Raw genomic sequence first — 24,958 nt, forward strand, 5'->3', positions numbered from 1 at the left:
GCAACATCCATGTATTCCGTGGTGGATCACACGGTGTTGAAACCTATGCGTATATCGATGTACGTTTACTATTATAATATCACAATAACATTATTACACACTACATTGTGACAGGAGCCGTTATTTTCACCTAACCCACGTTTGATCTCTTAACTGTTCCTAACCTTCATACACAATATAGTAACTAAAAGAAGCTATACGTTTCTACGTATAGGCGTTTTCATCCATAACATGCCCTAAGAGGGGGAATTCGGTAATACTTTATTAAAACAAGCTCTTCTACACCCTCTATAGATGTAAATTGCATATTAATATTCGTGATAATACGCCTAACATTTATTAAATTGAATATTACTTATTGCAATCAAATGCTATGTTCATTTTACAATGAAATAAAAATTTTTTCATATTTGTATGCAAATACTTATTTATAATACAATAAATTGTCTACAACCACTACATTCGTGGTATTAAAGTGCAATGCAAAAATGATGTATAACTTAACTTTCAACTATATACAACTTATCATATTTGTAACCCATTATATTTTAAATTTAATTGCCAAGATCGTGCCAACAATATTTATAATATATCCCATGATGCAAAATATCACGGTTCACAGGGCATCATTGACTCGTTCCGTTTGAGAGGCATATGGCTTAGTTCACACTACACTTTCTCCTTTACTGTTCGCTTGTATCGCACGACTAAAATGCTAGATGGAGTTACTATGCCATATGTCGTGCGCGCAGAATTATTCTATCAGTAATCGCATGATACAAGAATTTGAATCTTCCGAAACGTCTAACCTAGACGTAATAAGCGGCATGAATCGTTATGAAATAACAAATTCACTTAATAATTCCGCAGCAGTTAAAGATTTTTTTAAATTATTGCTAGAATAGTCCAATTTCGTCTGTATCATATCCAACTATGAGAAGGAATAGACCTTTTTGATACGAGATTTTTTGAAACTAATAGGTTTGATAGAGCTAAAGAAAATAATATAGAGGAACAAGTTTTCTACGATTACTGTTAAATATGTTTATCAATTTCAGTGGTTCAGTTGAATATAGTTTCCAGATTTACCATCTTTGCACGTAGAGTGCGCTACGAAACCACTAAGTTTTCACGATATTGATACCTAAGATTTAAATTTTATTTCGCGAGACAAAGTGAGAGAAACTCTCATTGAATATTTAATTTATACTATACTATTCTGTACCTGATCAATGGTTCAATTTATTAAATATATATCATTTCGTTTTGAAAATAAATTCTCATATATGTAACCTAGATAGAAATGCCTATGAAAAAAGAACAGTACTCTATCAACAATTTTGTGATAATTAAAATTCCTAATAAGTTATCAATCTGAGTGAAATTTTGATTTATTAAATATGTATCATGGAATTAATAAACTTCGTTCAAACTTACATCTAATCTACATAAAAATCGTATAACTCGCTATAAAATGACAATACGTACAATTCTACGCACTAATTAAAGTTTCAAATAGGTTATAAATCAGATAATTAAACTAATCTCCAATCAATACATATAATTGCGTTTTAAAAATAAATTCGGATACATATAAACATAATGTTCAATAAATAATCGCAACCGTCTATAAAAATTTTCATGATATTACAAAGGGTTAAGTATCAAATCTTTAAACAATTTTATTAATTTTTGTTTTTACTCTTTTATCTTTTATACATTAATTTTCATTTTTTATAAATGAATTAATATCTATATACTATTTTCCTTTATAGATATAAACATTAACTCTGTAAATAATAAATAGTTTTATCGCTTATGATTTTTGATCAAGTTAAACAAATTGTTTTTAAATGTAACAACTATACATAACAATAACATAAACATTTAATTACTGATTAATCACAGAATATTCAACTTCATTCTGCTGTGATACTGAATGTAATTCTTTAAGTACGGATAATTTTAAGTTTTCTCATTTGTTTTGTATTTTACAAATACAAATGTATGATGACTTAAGAACAAAGATTAAAAATTTCTCTGTTACTGTCTTCGTGTAAGAATGATTACACCATCAGATAAATATATTTTGGTCCGCTTTATTCTTTAAATACTTGAAATTATTTACAAAACGTACAATATGAAATTGGAAAGGAAGAATAAGATATTAAATACAGATAAAAAACAAAGAGGTAAATGCAAAGGTCAGTCAATCATTGAAGACAAAAAAATTAGTTGTGTGCAGCTCTCTTACCATTCATGTAACCTATCCAACGTTCTGCAGTAATAGTAAAGATTGCATCAGTATCGATTGAATTTAAAGCAAGAAGCTGATTGACATGAGTAGAATGATAATCCCATCGAGCTAAATTTGGAGCTGTTTTTAGTGTAAAATGACGTAAATCATATGTAGTACCAGAGCCTGTATCGTACAAAGTTAACATGTTTTTCAGTGAAGCCATACCCTGATTAAAGAGATGGGATGCTTCTTCTGCATCCTTACCTGTCGCTATACTTTTTAAGTCATATAAACCAATTAAGGAATAAATAAACCCATTAAGTACAAAAGAAGAAGGTGTTGTAGGATATTCTTCATACCATACGTGTTTACCTAAAAATACTGCAGCTACTCCACCCTTATTAGAAGATAATCTAAAAGGTTGCAAGCCTCTAACAGCAGCTTGTAGATACTTTTCTTCATTAGAATGATAATATGCTCGTGCTAATACAGAAATAGCATGTCCTTGACCCATACTAGAATACCTACAATTATTATAACATAATTCAACATTTTAAAAATTGAAAAAGTTTAATTTGTAAAAAGTTAACAATTTAGTCAAATAAAAATTAAAATACCATCCAGGCTCAAGAGTAGCCATTCCAGAAGCTACTTTTCTTCTTACAGGATTTGCCCATCCACCAGAACTAATATTCTGATTAACCACAAACCATTTTGCAGCATCATAGAATTGCTCCATATGTTCACTTGTAGAGAGTGTTATATTATCAATCATTCCAGAACCATACAAAGTTATTTTTATCATCTATAATGAACAAAATATCATTAAGCTAAATAAAGTAGCTTTATAAATGTTTTATATAATTATTTTATGTTTTATTTAATTGTTTATATTAATTGTAATTCTTATTGTCTGTATTTTTAATTTTAACATTGTTTCTTATTTTCCCTAAACTGTATCCTTTAAAGTAGTGTGAGTGGATATATCCCCTTAATAAGATCCATTATTGAACGGACGTATATCCACTCAGAGTTATGTAATTTTGCTTTAGATGAAGGCAAAAATTGGAATATGAAGTATTTATTAAACATTTTACGTTTATACACTACCTTTAATTTCGAACGAGATAATTTTTTCTTATTTTTATCATTTAAATATAAACCTTTCTGTAAATCAATAACCAAGTCCCTAGTGAATCTTCTCCACTGATGGTTAATTTGGCCAATTCCATAATAGACATGGTTGTTGTAAGTATGCAATACTATATTACTAGTAATATAATGAAGATAATGCATTTCTTTTCTTTCTCTAGACTGTAATGTAATCACAATACTTCCATTGTCCTTAATATTGAAATCCCATTTTAATACAAAATCTAGTACATGATCTAACTTTAGAGTTATTCCAGAAGTACTAGTTTCTGGTGTAGCAAATTTCATTACATGACTGTTAGCATGTTTATCAAATATCCTAGATACAATGGATCCCTGAGGTATGATCCACTCCCGTTTAATTTTATCAGAATCCTCAATAATTTTTCTACGAGGTTCTGGTTCTGTTAAATTTTTACTATAATGGGATAATCCAAATTGGGCAATTTGAGTAGGATAATAGTATCCTTGACTTTTCCATTGAGTAGATATTGGTACACCGTCATTTCCACTGATGCATTTTACACGTTCTCGAACTTCAACATTGTAGTTCTCAAAAGTCATAAACACACCTCGAGGATCATATTTTCCTTTGGGATTAACAATTTTTGAATAACTGTGCAACCATTCAAATCTCTCTAAACCGTCATAGGTTGCTAATTTTCCATAAATCTGTTATATTTTAAAAAGACAAATATAATATTACTTTAATAAATATATTGACATTAATACTTGCCTCAAAATATTTATGAATGAACGAAAATGGTATATATACTTCATCTCCTTCTTTACGACATCCAATAGAATAATCACCATTTATGTGACAATCTATTTCTTGATATCCAGTTTCTAAATTTTGTCGATCCTATATCCAAATTTAAATGAAATGACAATCAGTAAATTTTATTTTATGAATATACTAAACCATGAAATTTATCTATAAAATTTAAACAGTAATATTTACTTACTCTATGTTGAAATTTTGCCTTCCATTCAGTACTTTTAAAAAATTGTGGACTACCACAATTATTCCATGATGTTAATATTGAACTTAATATTGCAACTACTATTACAAGCAATATTGTCTTGAAGTTCAATCGCATCATCCTACAAAACCTATTTTAATTTTAAATTTATTGACGGGAAACAATAGTGTTATATTATAATTAATATAAAATGTTTAAAAGTTAATTCCATAAAACGTAGAATAATACCTACTTAAGTGTTATTAAAATTTTTGTCCCACTTTCTGCCAAAAACAACTTCGCTTAAGGTTAAATATTCCATTCTCCATTTTTTAAAATTGGAAGGTTCTAAAAAGATGCAACCAATTATTTAAAAAATAGCATTTTCCATAGAAAAATGTTTACATTTGTCAATAGCTTTTAAATTGCACACATGTGTTTACCCCATTTATGGGGATACTATTTATGTTCTTCATAGGGGTTATTGTACATGTGATCATTGATGACTATATATTAATGTCAATTAATGTTTCATATATGTCATTTGTAGAAGTTATATTTTCTTTTGCTGCTTACATTAGTCACTATTTTATGAAGAAAAATATGTGAATTCTTATTCTTTTAACATTATTTCAGAGACATTGCATAAATTCCCTACGACGTACGTCATTGAAACATTCGCAATCGGTAAATTTTTAGTGGTTTTAGGAAAATTTCTGTGAATATAATGTAGAACCTAGTAACAACTCCGCTACATGAGAACACCTAAGTGTATTGTTTAATGCACGAGCAAAATGCCTAAAGTAGTAGTTTACTTCTAGATTTAACAACCTATTTTTAAATTTAAATATCAATGAAAAAGTATTGTTAATTTATAACTATTCGTGTCACACGTTGCATATAGATTAATTGCATCTATATTTCATTCAACGAGATGAAACAGACACAAGTAAACAAAACCACGTGACTGTCTAAACCACTGTGTAAGGTGGGTAAGACCAAATGATAAGAGTCTGTGCTCCATATAGATACAAATGTAATAGAATTTATCCGAATTATTATTTGTGTACAATAGTAAACTTTCTTTCGCAGACTAAACATTTACAATAACTTTTTACTGGAAGTTTTGTCATTAATTTTTCAATTGTTTTGTATCTTATTGTATCATCATCCTATGTTGGACATACTATTGAACATATGAATGTTTCTTTTAAATATATTCTTTCCAAAAAAAAGATATATAAAAATATCTTTTATCTACAGGAAAATTTTATCACTGATTCTTGCAACCACAAACAAAAGATTCTTTAACAATTTATTAGTTATATGCGCAAGGAAGACAAAGTGACATTTCTAATATCATTTATGAAAAAATTGGTCAGTTTAAAAAAAATGACAGATACTGAAAAATCACCACTAATTTTTAAAATATTTCATGAGTGTCAAACAACAAAAGCTAGAACTGGACAAATGATTCTCATTCATCATCATGTGGATACACCAGTGTTCATGCCAGTAGGAACACAAGTAAGTGTAACTGTAAAATAGTTATTTAAAAATTAATATTAATTTTAATGTCAATATTTTAGGGTACCTTAAAAGGTTTACTTCCTCAACAATTAGAACAACTAAATTGCCAAATTATACTTGGCAATACATATCACCTTGGAACAAGACCAGTAAGTTAAAAAAGTTCCAATAAATTTATTTCAAAAAATTAAGTGCATAAATTTCGTATTATGAATTTAATTAATAATGGTTCAATCAATTCAAATCAATTCGTTATTGATAATAAAAATTAGTTTATTTCAGATTTAAAAAATTATTTATTTTAGTCAATTTAAATACAATAAATTAGTTGTATTCACAGACTTTTTAATTGGTCAAAAATTGTTTTCCAGGGCCTTAATATTATGCAAAAAGCTGGTGGATTACACAATTTTATGAATTGGAAAAGAGCTCTATTAACTGATTCTGGTGGTTTTCAAATGGTATCATTACTAGAACTTGCTAATATAACAGAGGAAGGTGTCAAATTTAAGTCACCATACAATGGTAGTTGCCTTAGTTTAAACAAAAATTTGTTACATAGTGAATTTGCATTGCACTATGTAACAAATGGAATAAAATCCAATAATTCTCTAATACTATTCTCCAGGATCTGATTGCATGCTGACACCTGAGCACTCTATACAAATACAAAATATAATAGGTGCGGATATAATTATGCAACTTGATGATGTAGTCAAGACTACATTAACAGGACCAAGAGTAGAAGAAGCAATGTACAGGTACATATGGTACTATTTATAAAATAAAAGTAAGTATATTATTAATTTTTATTGGAACTCATTTATTACTGAATATGTAATTGTAGAACAACTAGATGGTTAGATAGATGTTTAACAGCACATCAGAGGCCAAGTGAGCAAAGTGTATTTCCTATTGTACAAGGAAGTGTTGATCCCAAACTTAGATCAGAATGTGCAAATCAATTGATTAAACGTAAAGTCAATGGTTATGCTGTAGGTGGATTAAGGTAATAATTCATGGATTAGTATCAATAAAAAAAAAATAAGAATTATTTTATTTACGATTATTAGTGGTGGAGAAAATAAAGAAGACTTTTGGAGAATGGTACATCTATCTACAGATATACTTCCAAAAAATAAGCCACGTTATTTAATGGGCGTTGGATTTGCCATTGATTTAATTATTTGTTCTTCATTGGGAATAGATATGTTTGATTGCGTATTTCCCACGAGAACAGCGGTATCCATACTTATTAATTATTTAAAAAAGATGAATAAAAATATATACAGAATATGATCAATCAGGAACATGTCATTTATTAATGGATATGTATTTTTTTCAGAGATTTGGCTGTGCATTAGTACGTACAGGTCAACTTAATTTAAAACAGATTCAGTATCGTAAGGACATGAGACCAATAGATGAATCATGTGCATGTAGTACATGTAAGACATATACACGTGCCTATCTTCATCATATTGTAACAGTAGAAACAGTTGCATGTCATTTACTGTCTGTTCACAATATTGCATTTCAAATGAAATTAATGCAAGATATTAGGCAAAGTATTAAAGAACAAAAGTTTCCAAAATTCATACAACAATATATGTTAGATTTATATCCAGATAAGGAATATCCTTCATGGATAATTAATGCCTTAGAAGTTGTTAATGTTAGATTGTTATAAATAAAGGAGGTGTAACTAATTTTTGTAAGTATACTACAAATAAATACTTAATTTCCACAGAAAAATACATTTCCAATTCATTTTTTATATGTATCTGACAAAAATATGGTTCACAAAAATTTGTATATACTTTACGATTGACTTGAACTATCAATGAAGATAGTACATAAATAATTTGTACTTGTAGTTTGCATTTCATACATTACAAATAAAATAGTTTGCTTTTGTAAAGTTTAATGACAATTTCATTTTAAAGCAATATAAGTCTTGAATTTTTAAGCTATAAGTGTTCTTTGTTTTAAACATACCTTTCTATTTTTCAAGACTATTGTTAGGCACAGATTATTAATAATTAAATAATTTCATCACATAAAATCATCCGAATCATATCCACTATTCTCTGTGTTGGATATCATATTAGATGTATTGAATAAAGAATTGTAACTCCTAAAAAGAAGTATTAAAGTATTATATTTAAAAAATATAAGAAACAGTATTAACAGAAATTTATAACTTGCCGCATTTCTGCATCTTCTTTTCTCCGTTTTTCTTCTGCTTTCTCCTTTTCTTTTTGTTCACGCATAAGTTTCTTTTTATCTTCTCGTTCATTTCTGTCTCTTTGTTCTCTTTCTGCTCTAAAATTTACTTGTTCCAAACGTTTAGTTTTATTCAATCGATTAACTATATCATTTATTCGTTTAAAAACCTGAATTTTACGAACATCTTTATTTCTATGGAAACCAACTTGTCCTACTTCCATGCCCTTAGTCTTTTTCAAATTGGACCACATAGTATATACTACATCAACATTATTTATTCTATTACCATCAATACTATTTGCTTTTACTAATTGTGCAGCATCTTCTAAAACTGTGCTTGGTATATCATCTATTGTTTGACCCTACAAACCAGACATAAATATATATACACATCTAAGCATTGATAACACATATTACTAACAATAGAAAATACTTACAAGATGAAGACGAAGATACACATGTGCTGAAGAATATTTATTCACATGAAACCACACATCCTCTGGCCACCCCCACTTTATAAGATCTTCATCTATGAAATCATATATTTAAAGCACAATAAATTGTTAGAAGAATTATTTGTACATCATAATAAATTTTAATATTTTCAACTCACTTTCGTCTTTATCAACTCCCATAAATAACGTTACCGGTGGTTGTACAACTATAATTTTAAATGAAATATTATTCTAACCTTATTATTTGTTATTATACATAATAAAATAAATAAGAACAATTTTAAACATATATAATAAATATAGAGTAAATGACATAACAAATAATAATACCTTCACTTGTAAAATAGTAAACCATTATTACGAAAAAAATTAGATTTATCACGTGTTATACTAATATCTGTCAAACTTCAAGCCGATACTAGCGACGTGAAACGTTGTAATACTATACTGTGTTCAATTTACAAGAGGACCATCGTTTACAAAAGTACATAACTGAAAACAGAGCCTAGATGGCAAGGAATTATACTTTGAATAAATAGAGATACACTAGAATTTATACAAGTTATTACTTTTGGTAATTATTTACAAAGACTAAGGCCTCACCAATTTTAACGACTTTGAAAAATATTGTGGAAATTAACATTTTGAACAACTTTTTTCTATATATACTATTGTTCGGTATAGTTTCTGAGATATTTGTAAAAAATGAACGGACTACATTAAATTTGCCTGTGTTATATGTGCGTGATGGCGTATGTGAACGTAGAACCGTCACTTGTCACGGTTTTTACAAACATATTCAATAGCCGGCAACTCATGTATATATAACGGGTGACTTTGCAAATGGTAAAGTGCAAACTTTTGTAACACATATGAATGTAACTCATACATTTCAATAAATTTTTATAAATAACGCATATATATCATGAAAATTACCAAAAAACTATAAGAGGTAATCATTAAAATCTAACCAAAGTTTTAGATGAGAATATAGAATTCAAATATAAAGTTTCATTAAAATAAACCCAGCCGTTTCAACAATTGTATAAATCTATTTTTTCGTTACAAAACTGACATTTGTATTTATTACAATACTTTTTTACATTATACAAATCATGGGCAATGTTCTGTCTCTAAACATAAATGATGTTTAGTCAGTTCTGCCTACACACAAATATGCGGCTCTTACATTAATTTGTAGGTAATGATGAAGAAATTTCCGTAATTCACTGTGTAACCATTTTGCTTGATCTGATCACTATGTTTAATGACGATATATTGCTAAAATAAATTTTGTTTTTAAAGTATTACTAAAATTTCTTCTATGTAACAAACAGACTAGTTTACTGGTTAATTATAATAATAATTTATAAAATCTTTCACTCTAAATTTATAACAAAACATTTATTTCATTCTTCATAGTTCTTTGAAACAATACTAATTAGCTGCATATCGATTCATATGAATGGCATGTTTTTCAACATGGTATATTTTAATTATTGGATTGATTACAGGTAATACTTCAGGATCATTAATCCAAATATCTGCAGATGGTGTCTCTAGCATAGATAAATACGCTACAAACATTACATATTTAATGATTAAATATTACTTAGCCATACTAAATTATGCAAAATTTATATGTATTACTAAAAATAATTAATCTTACTTAGAAATATTTTAGGATTTGTAAGACTAAGCTGAATATGTGGACAATTCATAATTGCTTTATAAATTGAGCCATCAGGATCAAGTCCTTCCCCCAAATCCTGTAAACTACGTCTTCGCTCTCCAAGCAACCATTGACACTAAAAATGATCAAAGATTAAACTTTAAATGCAATTGAGTTAATGTTGCACTACTCACAGCATTAGTCAGATGATTTCCAGTAATTTTCAATGCACCAATAACACTTGTTTTCTCAAAACCCATTCCTAGAAGTGATTGTACTGCTCTAAAATTGGGCTTGAAGTCTATTTTCTTATAGCGATGAAAACTTTCTAGTAGAAGATCTACTATGCTGATTAAATTCCCATCTTTCTTCAAACCTTGATTTTCTGTATAATTGTCATTTGACTTAGATACAAATAAAAAACAAAATTAAGTACTTACTTCTAATTTTTAGTATCATTGTTCATTAATCTTGTTATTTATATGTTGCTAAAAGGTTTACGTAAAATAAAATGCAGTATGGAGTTTTTGAGCAGTTACCTCCTTTAAATAATTCAATACATGTATCTTTTAAAGATTTTTTTCTTGCAGTAGTAGATGAACTGGAATCAGCAACATATTTATCATTATCTTCTTCAATAATAAACAAGTCTAAATCATCATCATTATCATCATCATCTGGATCATTTTGGTGATCTATTAACCACCCTAATGCTTCTGTTATATTTGATCTACAATAAATTCAAAGTTTCTATGTGATATTTTTTATTAACTTATTACCACTTATAAATGTAGAGTTATATGGTACTGGGTTGATACATAATCTTTTTATTTTTTTATCTGTTAAAGTATAGTGATGTTTTGTATAACCAAAAAGTTTATGCATCGGTTGAATAGAATGTTCATACTTTCGTAAATGAAGAGCTTTCAGAACTTTCATACGAGAGTAACCCATGTCCATAAGAGTATCCACAGTATTTGGATCAATAGTTGGTTTACATCTTGCTTTCAATTTTTCTTTTAAAATGTCATAATATTTTTGTGTTTCTGAGCCATGCATTAGAATCTTTGCTGATGCTTTCACAAGAGTTACCAAAATTTTCTGTATATCATTCAGAAGCTATAAGGTGAAAAACAAAAGGTAAATTTCTATTGCATAAAAAAAGTATTATAATCATGTATACTTGCATCTGCAGCACAATCAATGAATGGAATAGGTCGAGGTGGATTACACACTGGTAAATTATTAGTTACTTGTAATATTGCTTCTTCATTTGGACTTTGTATTATAAAATCCATGAACCCGATTTTTTTCATTCGACGAGCTTGTACTAATAATAATGTATCTATACAAATAGGAAATTATTTTATATTATTCCTTTAATTACACCTTGATTTACTATCATTATTCCTAGAGAAAATAATATCATTATTCCTAGAGAAAAATCAATCAGTAAAAAGTTCTTTTAAAATTTTAAAATAATTTTTATTCTTTTGCATGGAAATATATTTGTTTTTAATAATGACATTGTAATAGAAATTGTATTAAATTCAAACTTTGCAGTTTTTTGTAGTTATACTTTTGTGTTTACTTATAGAAAGAACAAAAAGGGAAGTATTATTTTCAGAATAATACATGATTCTATTTATGCATTTCATAATAATGCTTGAAGTCATCAATAGTTTAATTAACACATGTATAATGTATTTTCTTCTTGACAGTTATCTAAAAATAGTGATTTAAACTCTATCTAACATGTAGTGTAAGATAATCATTAATAATGATTGTGAAACTACCATATATAAATAGTTGTCACATTAAACACATTTTGTAAACAAAACTTTATTTCTATGACATCAATGCATTCCTTCTTGTTCCTACTGTAGACAAACATAAAAGCTTAGTTACAAAAACCCATGATAAATAATTTCAGACTGCATTTAAATCTACAATAATAATGTTTCATTAAAAAAATTAAGTTACTTAATTAAATTTTTATCAAAGAGTAATTTTAAGTACCTTACTTTGCATACATATAAATAAAATGTAAATATCATTGAATTAATGGTTTACCATGTTCACTAATTTCTTCATCATTTATATCAGAAACATCTGCAAGCTGTTTGAATTTGGATGAATGAATTAAATGGACTTCAGATGGCATGAAAAATGCATCATCACCATAAAAATGTTTTAATGCAATTGTTTTGACTCTCTCTATGCTAAAATGTGGTTCTACAGTAATATCTCCAACATTACCTTCAAGGCTAAATAATATAATAATAATCATTTATTAAAAGCTTGTTATTAATATTCATGATTGTAAAAAATGATATACCTTATAATATTGATTGAAAAATGTTTTGGTAACGTAGTAACTGAATTAAGCATTATGCTACTAGTTCTGGAATTGTCTGCTTTAGTAGAAAGAAGTGGTCTTGTTGATCTTTGTCATTTCAGGTTTTTTCCATTTGTCCTTACATCCATGAAAACATTAAATATACTTATAATATAAAAATTTAGTACTTCTTTTTTAATTACTAATTAAATCATAAATTAAAATACTTAATCTTATATTACATTATCATTAACATATTATGAGTAATATATATTTACCTTCAGTGTGAAAAATTTGTTAATAGATAACGTTAATTTTAATTCATTTTAAATTCTATCAATTGTATGCATATGAAAGTGAAAATCAGATATATACAAATTATAGAAATATGTTTATGCCAACTGTTGAGCCAAATGTAATAACTGAAACAGTTATTGTTTAGAATTATACCATGTACAAAATTACCATTAAAATATATTTATCAATTTTTCCTAAGAAATTACACGGTCAATTTACATTTTTTAATGTATAATACATAAATGTCACATAATCGAAATTGCAGATAATCACATGATTTGTTTATGTCAGGCATGTCCCAACTAAGCTTCGGAACTTAGGGACTTTTTTCCACTCTGTTCTGTTACCATGGTACCATAATCACAGCAAAATAAAAGATAGACATTTCACTTTGTGAGAGTTGGAAATACATGATTTAAAATACCGATCTTGTTAAATATCAGTGATTTGCGGGTGACATCATTGTTCAAGAATGGTAATTCTAAAAACTATATTTAACTTAACCACCGAAATCTTATACTTTATACTTTTTTGTGTTGCATGGATTAACCGTGCACAAGCATCTTTACCATTTCTATCATTTTTAACGTTATTGATTTAGACTGATTAAGACTTTCAGACTTAAAATTTTAACGTTATAAGGTGTACCAATTAAAACTAAACATAACGAGTATTAATTATTTTGGTAATAATAAAAATTACTACAATAGTTTTATCGTTTAATAGTAATTATTTACAAGAAAGACTTGAGTTAAAATACAGTACAATTTATTGTAATTGTAGTATAAGTCTAGTGTATCCAACTAGGCCGCATTTAGTTCTAGAACGTGTTTCTTCTAGCGCTGCAAAATATATTACCATTGACGAGATACCTATCTATGATAGTTACCCTTTATCTATGATTTTGTTACAATTATTTTCAATTATAAATTGATCATATTTATCACATATTTCGTTTAATTTTCACGTGTTTGTTTTGAGTAAAACAAAAAATTATAGAATAAAACATAATATTTCCGAACATGTAAGAATCTATAAAAAATGATATTACTAAATATATAAGGATACCCTAATGTATTTAAATCATAATATTTTTATGTAATAAAAATCATGATGTTCAATATTGCTTTAACATTTGTTCAATTTAATATGAATACAATGATTTTATGGTAAATTTATAATTGTATCTGTTTTATGACTGTTTTGTATATTTTAACACTTGAAAAAAAGTCCTTACAGTGAGAGAACAATGATTCTATTTCTTTTTACATTAAAAATCTCTACAGATCAGTTTCCTCTTATATTTCTCTTCAATTTATATAGAAAAATAAATTCCTACAAAAGTTCAACCTCTTATCTCAATGTTTTCAAGATATTAAATGCTTTAAAGAATCTGACAAAATGATTTCACAATATAACATTTAATTCCTTTAAAACCATTTGGTGCACGATATTTATATTTTACAAATATTAGTTTCTTAAGTGTACTTCCAAATGCTTTAAATTTAAAAAAATAAAAATATGAAATTTGATGTTTGATGTAGAATAGATTGTACAGGTATCAGATGAAATTTATGAAGTTGCATTTTCTCAGAAATCTTTTCTAAGTGTTTACAATTTTTTTGGAGAATATGAATAAGAAATAAAAGAAGAAATACACACACAAATAAAAATTTGTAGGAAAACGTATTCAACCTTGCAGTAGCAGAAATTATAAAAATTTTGTTAAAAGTATAAAGTATCAGAATGGCTGAAGAATCTGGATGTGGTGAACTACAACAATTAGTTCAGGAAGAAGAATGTGAAGAACCATTAAGTCATGGTGGAGAAGTTACACCACCTTCAACACCAGCAAGGTCTAAGCATCCAAGTAAAAATGATACACATAGTTCTCATGTATCGGTATGAAGTTTATATTTGTTTAATCAATTCTTTATCAGAATATAAATAATTTGTAATTTGATTTAAAGTTGTAAAAATTAAATAAAATTTTAATTGTTAATAATTACAAATGTATATAAAAATGTTTTTTATATAAAATAATAAGACAACTAAAAAGCTCTTTGTTTTAGCAACAAATATTATGGGAAAGTAATACACAAATATCGCCAATTGTTAGTAAAGGAAGTTCTGGTCAAGCAACAAGTCAAGGGTCTATGGTTTCTGGCAGAGCTGTTAATCTTTCAAATTATGGTAATCAATCACGTTTAAGTTATATGAATGAAAAGGAAAAACAAAGGCCAAATCGATCAGAACCTTCAAGAATTAACCGTCAACATAAAGGTAATTCTAAAATTTATAAAAATACTTTAAAGATTTAATTTAAAATTGTTAAAATGTTTTAAACTATTTTTTTTTACACATAATGTTTATAAATATTGAACATAAAATGAAAATTATAATATAAATGGTGTCTTTGTATTTATAATAAAATATATGACCTTTTTAGCTTTAAGCAAAAAAAGAAATTAACACTTTTGATTCCTACTTTGAAATAATTTTCAGAATAAATAGAAAATCATGCATAAAATTAAAATATTTGTTCATTACTTCATCTCCAATTATATATTATTATTATATAGAATATAATTAAAATAAGTGACCAAACTTTAGGAACTTATTTTTTTGTAATGTATAAATCTTACTTCATTAAAGAAATTACTGGAAATTATTTCCAACCTTAATAATGTATGCCTCATATTGAGGTCTCATACTTAGTTAAGCACATTAAAAAATTCCTGGAATCTGCTTCATCAACAGTTTGTATTTAATAAGAATGATTCAGTTTCTTTTTAGTTAACAATAGATTGAAACAAATTTGCTTTTGACAGAACATTATTTTTGAGAAAAGATTATGCATATATGTAATGAATATCTCTCTACTTGATAAAATGAACTGCCATCTTGATATACACTATCTATTAAACACTTATAGAAAATTTTCATATTTACTATGATATAAATTGATCTTAATATTAATTCAAATCATCCAATCATAAGTACTATTATTGTTTGCTTTTAACTCAAAAACATAGTAACAATTTTTATTAAACTATATTCTAAATAAAAAGAATTTTTTTCTCAGAAGGAGAGAATTTTAGACACATATGACATTTTTCTGTTCTTAAGACCTGTAGAATATGCACCTAAAAATAGGCTCCCAATTTTAATTATACCCTACATTTAGAAAGTATATTTACTATATACCTTTTTTTTTACTAAATAAATAAATATATTTATTTTAATTTTATTTTAATTCAGGTTGTTTAAATTATGTCTATAGTTTCATATTATTGCATAATATCCTTATCATTTTTGTCACTATATTTTTTTACATTACACTTATAATTTTTCATGTATACTTTCTTTTTAAGTTTATATATTCTCATTACATCCGTTTTTTGGTTGCCTTTTGGTATTATAAAATAAAGGTATGGCGCCATGCAAACATCATTGCTTTTTATCAGAGGTTCCTGATGTTCGACGCATGGAGCAAGCATTATTACAACTTTTAGAAGATTTTCATAGTGGCAATTTACGAGCATTTGGTATGTTAAATACATATATATATATATATGCAAAATATAAATCTATATTTTAAAAATAATGAAATTTTAAAGTAAATAGTATGATTTCAATTTAGGGAAAGACTGCAGTATGGAACAAATGACAGAAATACGAGAACAACAGGAACGACTAGCTAGACTTCATTTTGAATTAGGACAAAAACAAGAAATAGGTGGAGAACAATCTGGTCTTCGACATTCAAGCACTAATATGCGTCATTTATTGCAACGCCTTCAACAGCTCAGTGTTTGTATTGAAAAATTGCATAGTAAGTGATCACAAATTATTTAAATAAATAAATGGTTACTGATTAAAATGAAATACAAATATGTACATAAAAATGTAAGTATTTTATGGAGTGCTCTTATGTTATAATAATTTTATTTTGATACTATTTTGATGATTCAACATTTAGATTTTTCTGTTTTTTAGTAATGATATCATAACCAGTTTGTAATTATTTCTTTTATTCTCTTCATTGTATAAACTTCTTTTTATTTCTTTTGTTTAAGAATTTAGTGTCACATATATTAAATTTTAGATATACCACATGTATATATACTAAAAAGAATAATAGTTAGTAATAGTGCACTGATTTGTTAATAGGTTAAAAAATATGCATATAATATATATAAATATTTTTATTGTAGTAAACGTATTTATATATCAACGTACATTTAATTTAATTCAAATACTTGTAATCTTTTGTACAAACTCATAATATTCTACAATATATTTAAACATATTATAGCAAAATATTAATCATCTATTAAATTTGTTTATGCTTATATCATTATTATAATGTAATACAAATGTGAAATAAAATGTTTTCCAAAATATTTTTTATCGTACACGCTATTCTTATTTTTAACCTATTGATTTTAATTCTTTAATTGTGGACAATTTTATGACGTTTCTTTAAAAAATGGGGGTGAATTTTATTTCTTACTTCGAATTATCATAGGTTATACGGTTGGTAAAACACAAATACAAAAAAAAAATATTAATCGTAAGTAGATGAATATGACAAAATTATAAATTGTAGTCTCCACATTGCAGTTGTAAAATAATAATAAATATTTCATTAGCAATGAAAATATTACAGAATATAGTTAAGGAAAGAAATTTCTTTTTTAAGTAAATAAAAGGAATAAACATTTTATATGCACTATAGACACTATTGAATTTATTTTAATGTATATGTGGATATCTTAAAATAGGTTCAGACATGTTAATTTGTGGGAAGAAACGTAAATCTGAAGGACAGTGCAAAAAATAGTAATATTGGCAAGGGGAGAGAAACCCAAATTTCGGGAACAATGAGCTCTAGGATAACTTTTAGCCATCTTCCTCTTGTACACTATATTATAATTCGGCCATTTGCTTGAAATGCAGCAAAATTTAAGTATTTATTTTCATTCCCATGTTATGGAACTACCATAAAAAGTAGTCATTCTATAAAAATTGTACATAATATTGTGTATAAAAATTGATATTTAGTAATATTAGATAATAAAGGCAAAGTATAACAGTTTAATAGTAATTAAATAAGATAATTTTATTTTAAAAGTGCTTTCTAAACATTAATTAATGACAAGCGTTAATGCTAACTATCACTATAACACCAATTGAACACTACTTTATTAATCTAGGTGAAGTTATGCATTTGATTGTTATCATAAGTAGCGCCACTGGTTGATCAGAAGATGAAGGGAAATGAGGGTTGATTTCCCTTCCATCAGCGTCACAACTTCGTGATAGTAGCGCCACTGGTTGATCAGAAGATGAAGGACTTTTGAAGGTTGATTTCCCTTTCGTCTGTGTCACAACCTAGTAATAGTATGTATCGTCCTTCAGGTCCGTGAAAAAAAAAATAAAAATGAATGTCAGGCTAAATATATTAAATCATTAATACATATATAAAATGAATTGTTTTAATGTGACTTTAAATGTGACTATAAATGTTATGTAATTATTCTCTACTCCAAAATAAATGACATATGCATAGAAGTCATAAACCAGTTGTTTTGAAATGCGGCTGTTATCTTAAGAATTCAACTATAAAATATAATCTGTTTTTCTGTTTATAATAAAATCTTGAGTTTAAAAGAAGAATGTGTTTTACGAAGAAATTTCAAAACGATATTGTACCCAATTTTAGGTCCTGCCTCAACTGATTTTAAATATTCGGAAGTTTACATACAAAGCACTCATTTCCGTTGCTTTACAGCAGCAAAACTATGTTTCTTGCCAGAGATATTGATGTCGTGTAATCTATGCATTTTGGATATATTACGAGAAAACTACAAGGAATTGAATTTATTATTATTAGAAAGTGATAATTCTATTTAATTCGTTATATTTGTTAAAAGGGATTGGATTTCAATGTTTTCTTTCCAATCTCATAATCAGGTTCGTATGTCAGTATTAAATATAAATATAATCGTGTAAAAGTTTTTTTCTAAGTTTAGTAAACAATTTACTTCATAATATTTTGTTTTTTATTCAGTAACTCTATATTAAATACCTTTTATTTAAATCTATTTACTATTTTCTATTTCATAACCTTATTTCATTATATTTATATGAGCTGATGACATTTATATCACTGTTTTATATTTAATTTGACAATATGGTAGAAATTAATTTTTTAGAATTTAATGCAAGCCATAGTCTCTATATTTATAAATTGTACATAATAAGTACCAAAAAGTAGCTATTTATATTACAATATTTTTATTATAATGTTTTATTAATATTACATTTTTAGGTGTTATATCATCTGACACAGTTAACTTCAGCAGTTAATCCAAAATTTATACCATTTCCAGTCAAAGTTAAAAGGCAAAATGAGTTTAAAACAACTGTGGATGACATCTCATACAACAGAGCAGAAGTAAGATATTGTACCAAATTATGTACTTTATTTTATAAGATTATAATACTAATTTATTAAATTTATATTTTATTTTAGATAACAAAAAGTTACATGGAAATGCCACTAAGTAAATTAAATATGTATGATGTAGTTACAATGCTCCATACAAAAAAGAATATTTGGCTAATATTAGACCAACTTTCCACAAGAATTTTTAGGAAAAATGTAGAAGAAAATAATAAGTGGAAAGTATCTTATGTGTCAGGATCAAATTTTACAGAAAACAAACAAAGATTTCCTTGTGCACACCTTACAGAACCGATTATTTTACCTGTTATATATTTATCGTCAAGACAGTACCATAAAACATTATGTATGTTTTGTACTAAAAATCAATTTAATTATCATGTACAAATTCGCAATTTTAAAACAAAGCGTAATATAACTGTGGAATCGGAAAGACAGCCATCCCGTCTAAGCAAGTTCAAAAAATGGTTTCCTCATTTTTCAGAAGTAATGAGATAATATATTATTTCATTTGTATTTATGAATATAATATTTAACATTTTTTTATTAGTTTACAAAATATAATTTATAGTTTAATTATACATTAAATTGTATAAATATAAATCATTTTTTTGTTGCGCAGAAATTATATAATTATCGAGAATCAGATTTTAATAAAATTAAACATATATTGAAAAATACTGAAACATCAACAGAAGAACAGAACAAAATCAAAACAGCTTTTATAGAAGGATATGAGGCAGGACTTGAACGTCGAGTAAATAAACGTCCTATGTGGCAAAATGCAATGATTCGTACTCTTCTCTTCTTTCTAACGTCTGTAATATGTTTTCTAGGTATGTAGATATAATACTTTGGAAAGACTTCCTGTAGAAAAAATACCTCATTCTTATATAATTCTAAATAATAATAGTACCATAGTATATTTTTTCTAAAATATTAAAATATTTTTTTAATTCTTTTAAAATTTTATTATCCAAATTTATCAAGTATCAAATAATTTATTTTCTACTCATTTTTACAATTTTGAAAAATACTAATTTTTGCATTGTTATATTGTATAATCTATTTGTTAAAAGCAAAATAATTTTAATTGTGTATTCAAGTTATCATTTACAAAGAAAATGATTTAAATTCTTAAAAAAAAGTTTCTTTAAATGTTAAGAAATTTCTTTTAAATTATGTGAAACTATTAATGCATTCTTATTAGTATACAACAATAGATAGTTTATTGTTAGGTACTAACGAGTGCAAGATACTTACTCATCTGAATTAAATTAAATTCTACATTACGAATTATTCCTTTTTAATACTTTTAATTAAATTACTGATTATCTCATATACTGGCATTAAAAGTTAAAGTAACTGTATCTCAAAAACAAAAGGTTTGCAGACCTATGTCTATCAAGATTTTTTTCTTACTTTTGAGATGTAGCACACATCTGTTAGTTTTCTAACATTTGTTCTGCAATATTCTGTGTAAAATGATTATGTTTTAAAAATAAATAATTATTTAACAAATACCATACATTTTGAACAGTACAAAAACAACCAAAAAGTATATATTTATGTTGTATCTTTATAATAGTTTAAAAAACTTGTAAAATAATATTTAAAAAATGTCAAAAGTGCTAATAGTACAATTCTTTATATATTTTTTATATTATAGCTTACAATACAGGATTGGTATTTCGGTTTTCAATGGGTCAAAGAACTGAGATTAATCCAGAAACAATTAATGTAACTTTTGATGATGCAAAAGGAGTAAGTATTATTATAAATAAAATTAAAATATTAATATTGGTGTGCCTTTCAGAAAATAGTATATATTTTTTACCTATATATGATTAGGTTGACGAAGCTAAGCAAGAGTTAAGAGATATAGTTGAGTTTTTGAAAAACCCAGAAAAATTTTCTGCACTTGGTGGAAAATTACCTAAGGGTGTATTATTAGTAGGATCACCAGGAACAGGAAAAACACTATTAGCTCGAGCAGTAGCTGGTGAAGCTGGTGTACCATTTTTCCATGCAGCTGGACCAGAATTTGATGAGATTCTAGTAGGACAAGGTGCACGTAGAGTGAGAGATTTATTTAGTAAGTTATTCTTTTACTTAAGACTTTAATGTGAAGTATCAGTTCACTTTTCCTTGTATATGTAGATGTCTGTCTATACATTATAGCTATATATATTTCTATCTTTAAAAGGAAAATATTATTTTCAGTCATGTATAAATCATAATAAGTATTTGATCATTTTAAATACTATTCTAAGTACTGAGCCAGAGTATATATTGTCTGTGTAATATTTTATTTGACAATTTGGAATACATATTTTTATATTATTTTGTAATAAAACTATATAAAAGGTTTTATTAATTTATCGACATTTAATTAATTTTTTTAGAAGCAGCAAAAGAAAAAGCACCTGCTGTGATATTTATAGATGAAATTGATTCTGTTGGTGCAAAACGCACAAATTCAGTTCTTCATCCACATGCAAATCAAACTATTAATCAGTTGCTTTCAGAAATGGATGGGTAAAGTAAACATTTTATCCTTTTTTTTTTTTTGCTATTTAGAGGATAGTTATAGAAATTTTATTCTAATTCTGTTTTCTGTATAAGTGAAGATAGAGAAAATAAGTTATAACAAGTGAGAAATATTTTCTTAAACTATGATTTCTTTCTCAAGTTTAACAATGTATAGTACATGCAATTACTGTTTAATGAAAAAAGTACATTTACTGTACAAAAAAAAAAAATTGTATTTCAAACAAAAATAATGCTGAAGTAAAATAACCATCATTAAGTAATTCTATTTTTTTCTCTATTGATATTTTTTATTTTCATTTAGAAAATATGCCTCATTCCAGTTTATTAAATGTTACTGTTAATTATAATTATTGCATGTTATATTTTTATGTACTAGATATCTATTGAATATTTAATCTCTTTTATTTAATTGTAGATTCCTTCAAAATGAAGGTATTATAGTACTAGGTGCAACAAATAGACGAAATGATTTGGACAAGGCATTAATCCGACCTGGTCGGTTTGATATTGAAATTTATATAAATGTACCAGATTTGATTGGTCGAAAAGAAATTTTAGATTTGTACTTATCAAGAATATTAACTCAAGATATTGATATAGATCATTTAGCTAAGTGCACTGCTGGATTTACTGGCGCTGATATAGAAAATATGGTACACTCGTTTTACATTACTTTATATGTATAAGTAGAATAATACTTTTAAAATAGACCATTCTTATTTTTTATCTGTTCAATTCTTAAAGGTAAATCAAGCAGCTTTACGAGCAGCAATAAATAATGCAGATTATGTAACCATGAAACATTTGGAGTATGCTAGAGATAAAGTACTAATGGGACCAGAAAGAAGACTAAGAGGGATTAATGAAGAAGTCAATTGTATTACAGCGTTTCATGAAGCAGGACATGCATTAGTTTCATATTACACAAAAGATAGTGTGCCATTACATAAAGTTACTATTATACCTCGTGGACCTTCTTTAGGATTTGTAAGTATTAAATATTAAAATATATTCCTTCATTCTTATTGTTATAAAATCATAATAAAAAGTAAATTAATTTTACATTTTTAAACATTTTTTAATTGAAGTATTTTCTTATATGCTTGATTCACATTTTCTTTTATGAATAATTCATATACGTTTTAGACATCATTTTTGGAAGATAAAGATGTACTTCTTTCTACAAAAGCACAGTTATTAGCTAATATGGATTCACTAATGGGTGGTCGTGCTGCAGAAGAATTGATTTTTGGAACTAATAAAGTAACAACAGGAGCATTGAGTGATTTCAAAGTAATCAACATATTTTGTTTATATCAACAACTTGTTATTATAACTGATACATTAACTTAGTTTTAACAAAAACGAATTAATGTTTTTGTTAAAATTTAGTACAAAAAAGTTTGTCATGTATTTTAAAGTTACTGTATCATGTTTTAAGTAGCACTAAAATATAAATCAGTTTACATACTTCTATAATGTATAGACAATAGTATTAATAATCATATATTTTTAGAGAGCAACTTCCATCGCTGAACACATGGTAAAAAGTTACGGTATGTCTGAAAAAGTTGGTTTTAGAGTATATTCATCTCCAGAAAACCCAGAAATTCATGCAAGCAAAGAAGAGTATAGTCCCAACACAACTGAACTTATTGATAGTGAAGTGAAACGTCTTTTAGAAGTAAATGTTTTAATTATACAATGTTAATTGTACACATTATTTAAAAAATTTAAGTACTAAATATGTTCTGTTTTTCAGGAATCATATGAACGTGCAAAAACAATACTAAAGACACATGCAAAGGAACATAGGGTATTGGCAGAGGCCTTACTTAAATATGAAACATTAGATGCTGAAGATATAAAAAATATAGTGAATGGAAAAAAAACTCGAGTTGAAACTTTAAACAATCAACCACCAATTATAGATCCATCTAAGCATGTATTGTAATTAGTATATTGAAATACAATTTAAACTAGAAATTAAAATAAATTATTTAGTATATTATCAAATTTTACATTCATACTATGTATTTCTTTACTATACTAATTATATTTTACAATTTTACATGCATGTAGAATTTTTCAATTTAAGTCTTTGAAATGCATAAGTTTAATCTTTTTATTTAATTACTTATTACATTCATGAGGGGCTTGAAAGAAAAATGGTACAATGGTACAAATACAAAATGGTACAAATATAAAGTTTATATTTTATGAAGATGATAGGTAAGATTAAATTTTAATACAAAAGTTTGTATGCTTCCAAACATTAAAATATATTACTATATGGAGTTATAAGACTTCAAAATTCCTTAAAAAGTACTCTTAGACGCTTTTCTTTATTTGTTTTCTAATGGAACTTTCACACTTGTACCATTTTTACAATTAAGATTGCTAAGAGGAAAACTGATACAAGTACATTTTATATATTTTTTTATTAAAAATGTTTTAAAATAATATATTGATAATAAATTTTATAATACATATTACTCATTAATACCTTCTGCTTTCTAGGTACAAGTTTTGTATTCATCAAGATATTCCTCATTGTTTTCCTTCATTTCCTCATTTCAAATTTCCTGTAGGTTTTTTTAATTTCAAATACTCTATTTTTGATGATGTAATCATATAAAGGTTCAAGTGATAACTTAGTTTATTTAAATCAGTTAATTTCATAAAGTCTAAGATTTTTTTTTAATCTTGTTTTAGATTAACAAATGTTCCTTACAAATGAGCAAAACTAAAGAAATCTCGTTTTCATCTCCTCAATGGTAAATTTCATATATATTTCTTTAGTAACATTTGTTCAATCAGATAGAATGAAAATGTATACGTAAAATTATTATCATATTTCATATGTAACCAGTTTTTAAAAATTTCACAACATGTATCTAAAATTTTATTACATTAATTTAATTTTGATGCTAGATAAATATGAATCTTACATATTTATCTCTACCTTTTTTATTTTTAGAAAAAAAATGCACTTGTGCTATGTTTCCACAGAGCCCCTCATATACTGTGCTTTCTGTAATAATTCATATGAAATT

The 24,958-nt window shown here is 26.3% G+C and overlaps 7 protein-coding genes and 1 long non-coding RNA gene across 22 annotated transcripts in view; 4 read left to right on the forward strand and 4 right to left on the reverse strand.

The window, feature by feature from the left end:
- The window catches only part of Med1 (Mediator complex subunit 1), a 12,195-nt gene extending 12,061 nt beyond the window's left edge, over window positions 1-134 (reverse strand). Inside the window, exon 1 of the mRNA XM_076311363.1 lies at window positions 1-134. This exon is cut by the window's left edge and continues 20 nt beyond it. Coding sequence (XP_076167478.1) covers window positions 1-11 — 11 coding nt within the window. The 5' untranslated portion in view covers window positions 12-134.
- A 1,945-nt stretch (window positions 135-2,079) lies between these two features.
- On the reverse strand, window positions 2,080-5,108 carry Hsepi (D-glucuronyl C5-epimerase). Of its 7 annotated transcripts, none has more exons than XM_076311417.1 (7): window positions 4,933-5,108; window positions 4,610-4,704; window positions 4,360-4,498; window positions 4,128-4,256; window positions 3,350-4,063; window positions 2,857-3,044; window positions 2,080-2,763 (listed from the first exon to the last, which is right to left on the reverse strand). In XM_076311417.1, the coding sequence occupies exons 3-7, from the start codon at window positions 4,495-4,497 to the stop codon at window positions 2,232-2,234; spliced, it is 1,701 nt and encodes a 566-aa protein (XP_076167532.1). In that variant the 5' UTR covers window position 4,498; window positions 4,610-4,704; window positions 4,933-5,108; the 3' UTR covers window positions 2,080-2,231. The 7 variants fall into 7 exon arrangements, with proteins under 7 accessions (XP_076167532.1, XP_076167527.1, XP_076167533.1 ...); XM_076311412.1 differs by having other exon boundaries at window positions 4,360-4,507; window positions 4,933-5,105; XM_076311418.1 differs by lacking the exon at window positions 4,933-5,108 and having other exon boundaries at window positions 2,080-2,422; window positions 2,504-2,763; window positions 4,360-4,507; window positions 4,610-4,902.
- On the forward strand, window positions 4,916-7,641 carry Tgt (tRNA-guanine transglycosylase). 3 transcript variants are annotated; one of them, XM_076311424.1, is made up of 8 exons: window positions 4,916-5,043; window positions 5,620-5,883; window positions 5,946-6,035; window positions 6,258-6,411; window positions 6,515-6,647; window positions 6,734-6,895; window positions 6,960-7,128; window positions 7,232-7,641. In XM_076311424.1, exons 2-8 carry the CDS (start codon window positions 5,683-5,685, stop codon window positions 7,574-7,576), a joined length of 1,254 nt encoding a protein of 417 aa, XP_076167539.1. In that variant the 5' UTR covers window positions 4,916-5,043; window positions 5,620-5,682; the 3' UTR covers window positions 7,577-7,641. The 3 variants fall into 3 exon arrangements, with proteins under 3 accessions (XP_076167539.1, XP_076167537.1, XP_076167538.1); XM_076311422.1 differs by lacking the exon at window positions 4,916-5,043 and adding an exon at window positions 5,107-5,344; XM_076311423.1 differs by lacking the exon at window positions 4,916-5,043 and adding an exon at window positions 5,326-5,392.
- LOC143146791 (coiled-coil domain-containing protein 25) lies at window positions 7,642-9,300 on the reverse strand. The gene is made up of 6 exons (XM_076311429.1): window positions 9,174-9,300; window positions 8,901-9,075; window positions 8,729-8,776; window positions 8,553-8,644; window positions 8,095-8,477; window positions 7,642-8,023 (listed from the first exon to the last, which is right to left on the reverse strand). Exons 2-6 carry the CDS (start codon window positions 8,923-8,925, stop codon window positions 7,942-7,944), a joined length of 630 nt encoding a protein of 209 aa, XP_076167544.1. The 5' UTR covers window positions 8,926-9,075; window positions 9,174-9,300; the 3' UTR covers window positions 7,642-7,941.
- Window positions 9,301-9,955: 655 nt separating this feature from the next.
- Kpc2 (Kip1 ubiquitination-promoting complex subunit 2) lies at window positions 9,956-13,314 on the reverse strand. 3 transcript variants are annotated; one of them, XM_076311420.1, is made up of 10 exons: window positions 13,097-13,298; window positions 12,859-13,002; window positions 12,581-12,718; window positions 12,316-12,509; window positions 11,430-11,587; window positions 11,150-11,361; window positions 10,782-10,972; window positions 10,437-10,627; window positions 10,240-10,378; window positions 9,956-10,147 (listed from the first exon to the last, which is right to left on the reverse strand). In XM_076311420.1, the coding sequence occupies exons 3-10, from the start codon at window positions 12,631-12,633 to the stop codon at window positions 10,008-10,010; spliced, it is 1,278 nt and encodes a 425-aa protein (XP_076167535.1). In that variant the 5' UTR covers window positions 12,634-12,718; window positions 12,859-13,002; window positions 13,097-13,298; the 3' UTR covers window positions 9,956-10,007. The 3 variants fall into 3 exon arrangements, with proteins under 3 accessions (XP_076167535.1, XP_076167536.1, XP_076167534.1); XM_076311421.1 differs by having other exon boundaries at window positions 9,956-10,129; window positions 12,859-13,314; XM_076311419.1 differs by having other exon boundaries at window positions 12,859-13,298.
- LOC143146790 (coiled-coil domain-containing protein 28B) lies at window positions 13,249-17,005 on the forward strand. 4 transcript variants are annotated; one of them, XM_076311426.1, is made up of 5 exons: window positions 13,249-13,352; window positions 14,558-14,779; window positions 14,950-15,160; window positions 16,309-16,425; window positions 16,521-17,000. In XM_076311426.1, the coding sequence occupies exons 2-5, from the start codon at window positions 14,624-14,626 to the stop codon at window positions 16,718-16,720; spliced, it is 684 nt and encodes a 227-aa protein (XP_076167541.1). In that variant the 5' UTR covers window positions 13,249-13,352; window positions 14,558-14,623; the 3' UTR covers window positions 16,721-17,000. The 4 variants fall into 4 exon arrangements, with proteins under 4 accessions (XP_076167541.1, XP_076167540.1, XP_076167542.1 ...); XM_076311425.1 differs by lacking the exon at window positions 13,249-13,352 and adding an exon at window positions 13,772-13,901; XM_076311427.1 differs by lacking the exon at window positions 13,249-13,352 and adding an exon at window positions 13,772-13,901 and having other exon boundaries at window positions 16,345-16,425.
- A 706-nt stretch (window positions 17,006-17,711) lies between these two features.
- LOC143147198 (uncharacterized) lies at window positions 17,712-18,796 on the forward strand. 2 transcript variants are annotated; one of them, XR_012992192.1, is made up of 3 exons: window positions 17,712-17,962; window positions 18,097-18,412; window positions 18,606-18,796. It is a non-coding gene; the product is annotated as an uncharacterized LOC143147198 (long non-coding RNA). The 2 variants fall into 2 exon arrangements; XR_012992191.1 differs by having other exon boundaries at window positions 18,097-18,301.
- Window positions 18,688-23,918, forward strand: Yme1l (ATP-dependent zinc metalloprotease YME1L). Its single transcript, XM_076312251.1, has 12 exons — window positions 18,688-18,856; window positions 19,215-19,340; window positions 19,419-19,835; window positions 19,972-20,185; window positions 21,019-21,113; window positions 21,201-21,444; window positions 21,755-21,887; window positions 22,318-22,555; window positions 22,647-22,889; window positions 23,049-23,195; window positions 23,419-23,586; window positions 23,665-23,918. Exons 1-12 carry the CDS (start codon window positions 18,830-18,832, stop codon window positions 23,854-23,856), a joined length of 2,244 nt encoding a protein of 747 aa, XP_076168366.1. The 5' UTR covers window positions 18,688-18,829; the 3' UTR covers window positions 23,857-23,918.
- The last annotated feature ends 1,040 nt before the right edge of the window (window positions 23,919-24,958 follow it).

The sequence above is a fragment of the Ptiloglossa arizonensis genome, chromosome 5 (genome assembly GCF_051014685.1).
Source record: "Ptiloglossa arizonensis isolate GNS036 chromosome 5, iyPtiAriz1_principal, whole genome shotgun sequence".
NCBI classification, from domain to species: Eukaryota; Metazoa; Arthropoda; class Insecta; order Hymenoptera; family Colletidae; genus Ptiloglossa; species Ptiloglossa arizonensis.

Excerpts from the sequence above, each read along its gene's own strand:
- Yme1l (XM_076312251.1), top strand. The coding sequence starts at position 18,830 with ATGTTTTCTTTCCAATCTCATAATCAG. Across the intron at positions 19,341-19,418 it reads TCTCATACAACAGAGCAGAA|ATAACAAAAAGTTACATGGA; the intron begins GTAAGATATTGT and ends ATTTTATTTTAG. Across the intron at positions 21,888-22,317 it reads TTGCTTTCAGAAATGGATGG|ATTCCTTCAAAATGAAGGTA; the intron begins GTAAAGTAAACA and ends ATTTAATTGTAG.
- LOC143146791 (XM_076311429.1), bottom strand. The coding sequence starts at position 8,925 with ATGGTTTACTATTTTACAAGTGAAG. Across the intron at positions 8,645-8,728 it reads GGGAGTTGATAAAGACGAAA|ATGAAGATCTTATAAAGTGG; the intron begins GTGAGTTGAAAA and ends ATGATTTCATAG. Across the intron at positions 8,478-8,552 it reads TGTATCTTCGTCTTCATCTT|GGTCAAACAATAGATGATAT; the intron begins GTAAGTATTTTC and ends TCTGGTTTGTAG.
- LOC143146790 (XM_076311426.1), top strand. The coding sequence starts at position 14,624 with ATGGCTGAAGAATCTGGATGTGGTGAACTACAACAATTAGTTCAGGAA. Across the intron at positions 14,780-14,949 it reads CACATAGTTCTCATGTATCG|CAACAAATATTATGGGAAAG; the intron begins GTATGAAGTTTA and ends TCTTTGTTTTAG. Across the intron at positions 15,161-16,308 it reads AATTAACCGTCAACATAAAG|GTATGGCGCCATGCAAACAT; the intron begins GTAATTCTAAAA and ends TATAAAATAAAG.
- Hsepi (XM_076311417.1), bottom strand. The coding sequence starts at position 4,497 with ATGATGCGATTGAACTTCAAGACAATATTGCTTGTAATAGTAGTTGCA. Across the intron at positions 4,257-4,359 it reads AGGCAAAATTTCAACATAGA|GATCGACAAAATTTAGAAAC; the intron begins GTAAGTAAATAT and ends ATTTGGATATAG. Across the intron at positions 3,045-3,349 it reads TATCTCGTTCGAAATTAAAG|ATGATAAAAATAACTTTGTA; the intron begins GTAGTGTATAAA and ends TGTTCATTATAG.
- Tgt (XM_076311424.1), top strand. The coding sequence starts at position 5,683 with ATGCGCAAGGAAGACAAAGTGACATTTCTAATATCATTTATGAAAAAA. Across the intron at positions 6,036-6,257 it reads ATCACCTTGGAACAAGACCA|GGCCTTAATATTATGCAAAA; the intron begins GTAAGTTAAAAA and ends ATTGTTTTCCAG. Across the intron at positions 6,896-6,959 it reads TATGCTGTAGGTGGATTAAG|TGGTGGAGAAAATAAAGAAG; the intron begins GTAATAATTCAT and ends TACGATTATTAG.
- Kpc2 (XM_076311420.1), bottom strand. The coding sequence starts at position 12,633 with ATGCTTAATTCAGTTACTACGTTACCAAAACATTTTTCAATCAATATT. Across the intron at positions 11,362-11,429 it reads TCATTGATTGTGCTGCAGAT|CTTCTGAATGATATACAGAA; the intron begins GCAAGTATACAT and ends TTCACCTTATAG. Across the intron at positions 10,973-11,149 it reads AAAGCTCTTCATTTACGAAA|ATCAAATATAACAGAAGCAT; the intron begins GTATGAACATTC and ends AATTTATTGTAG.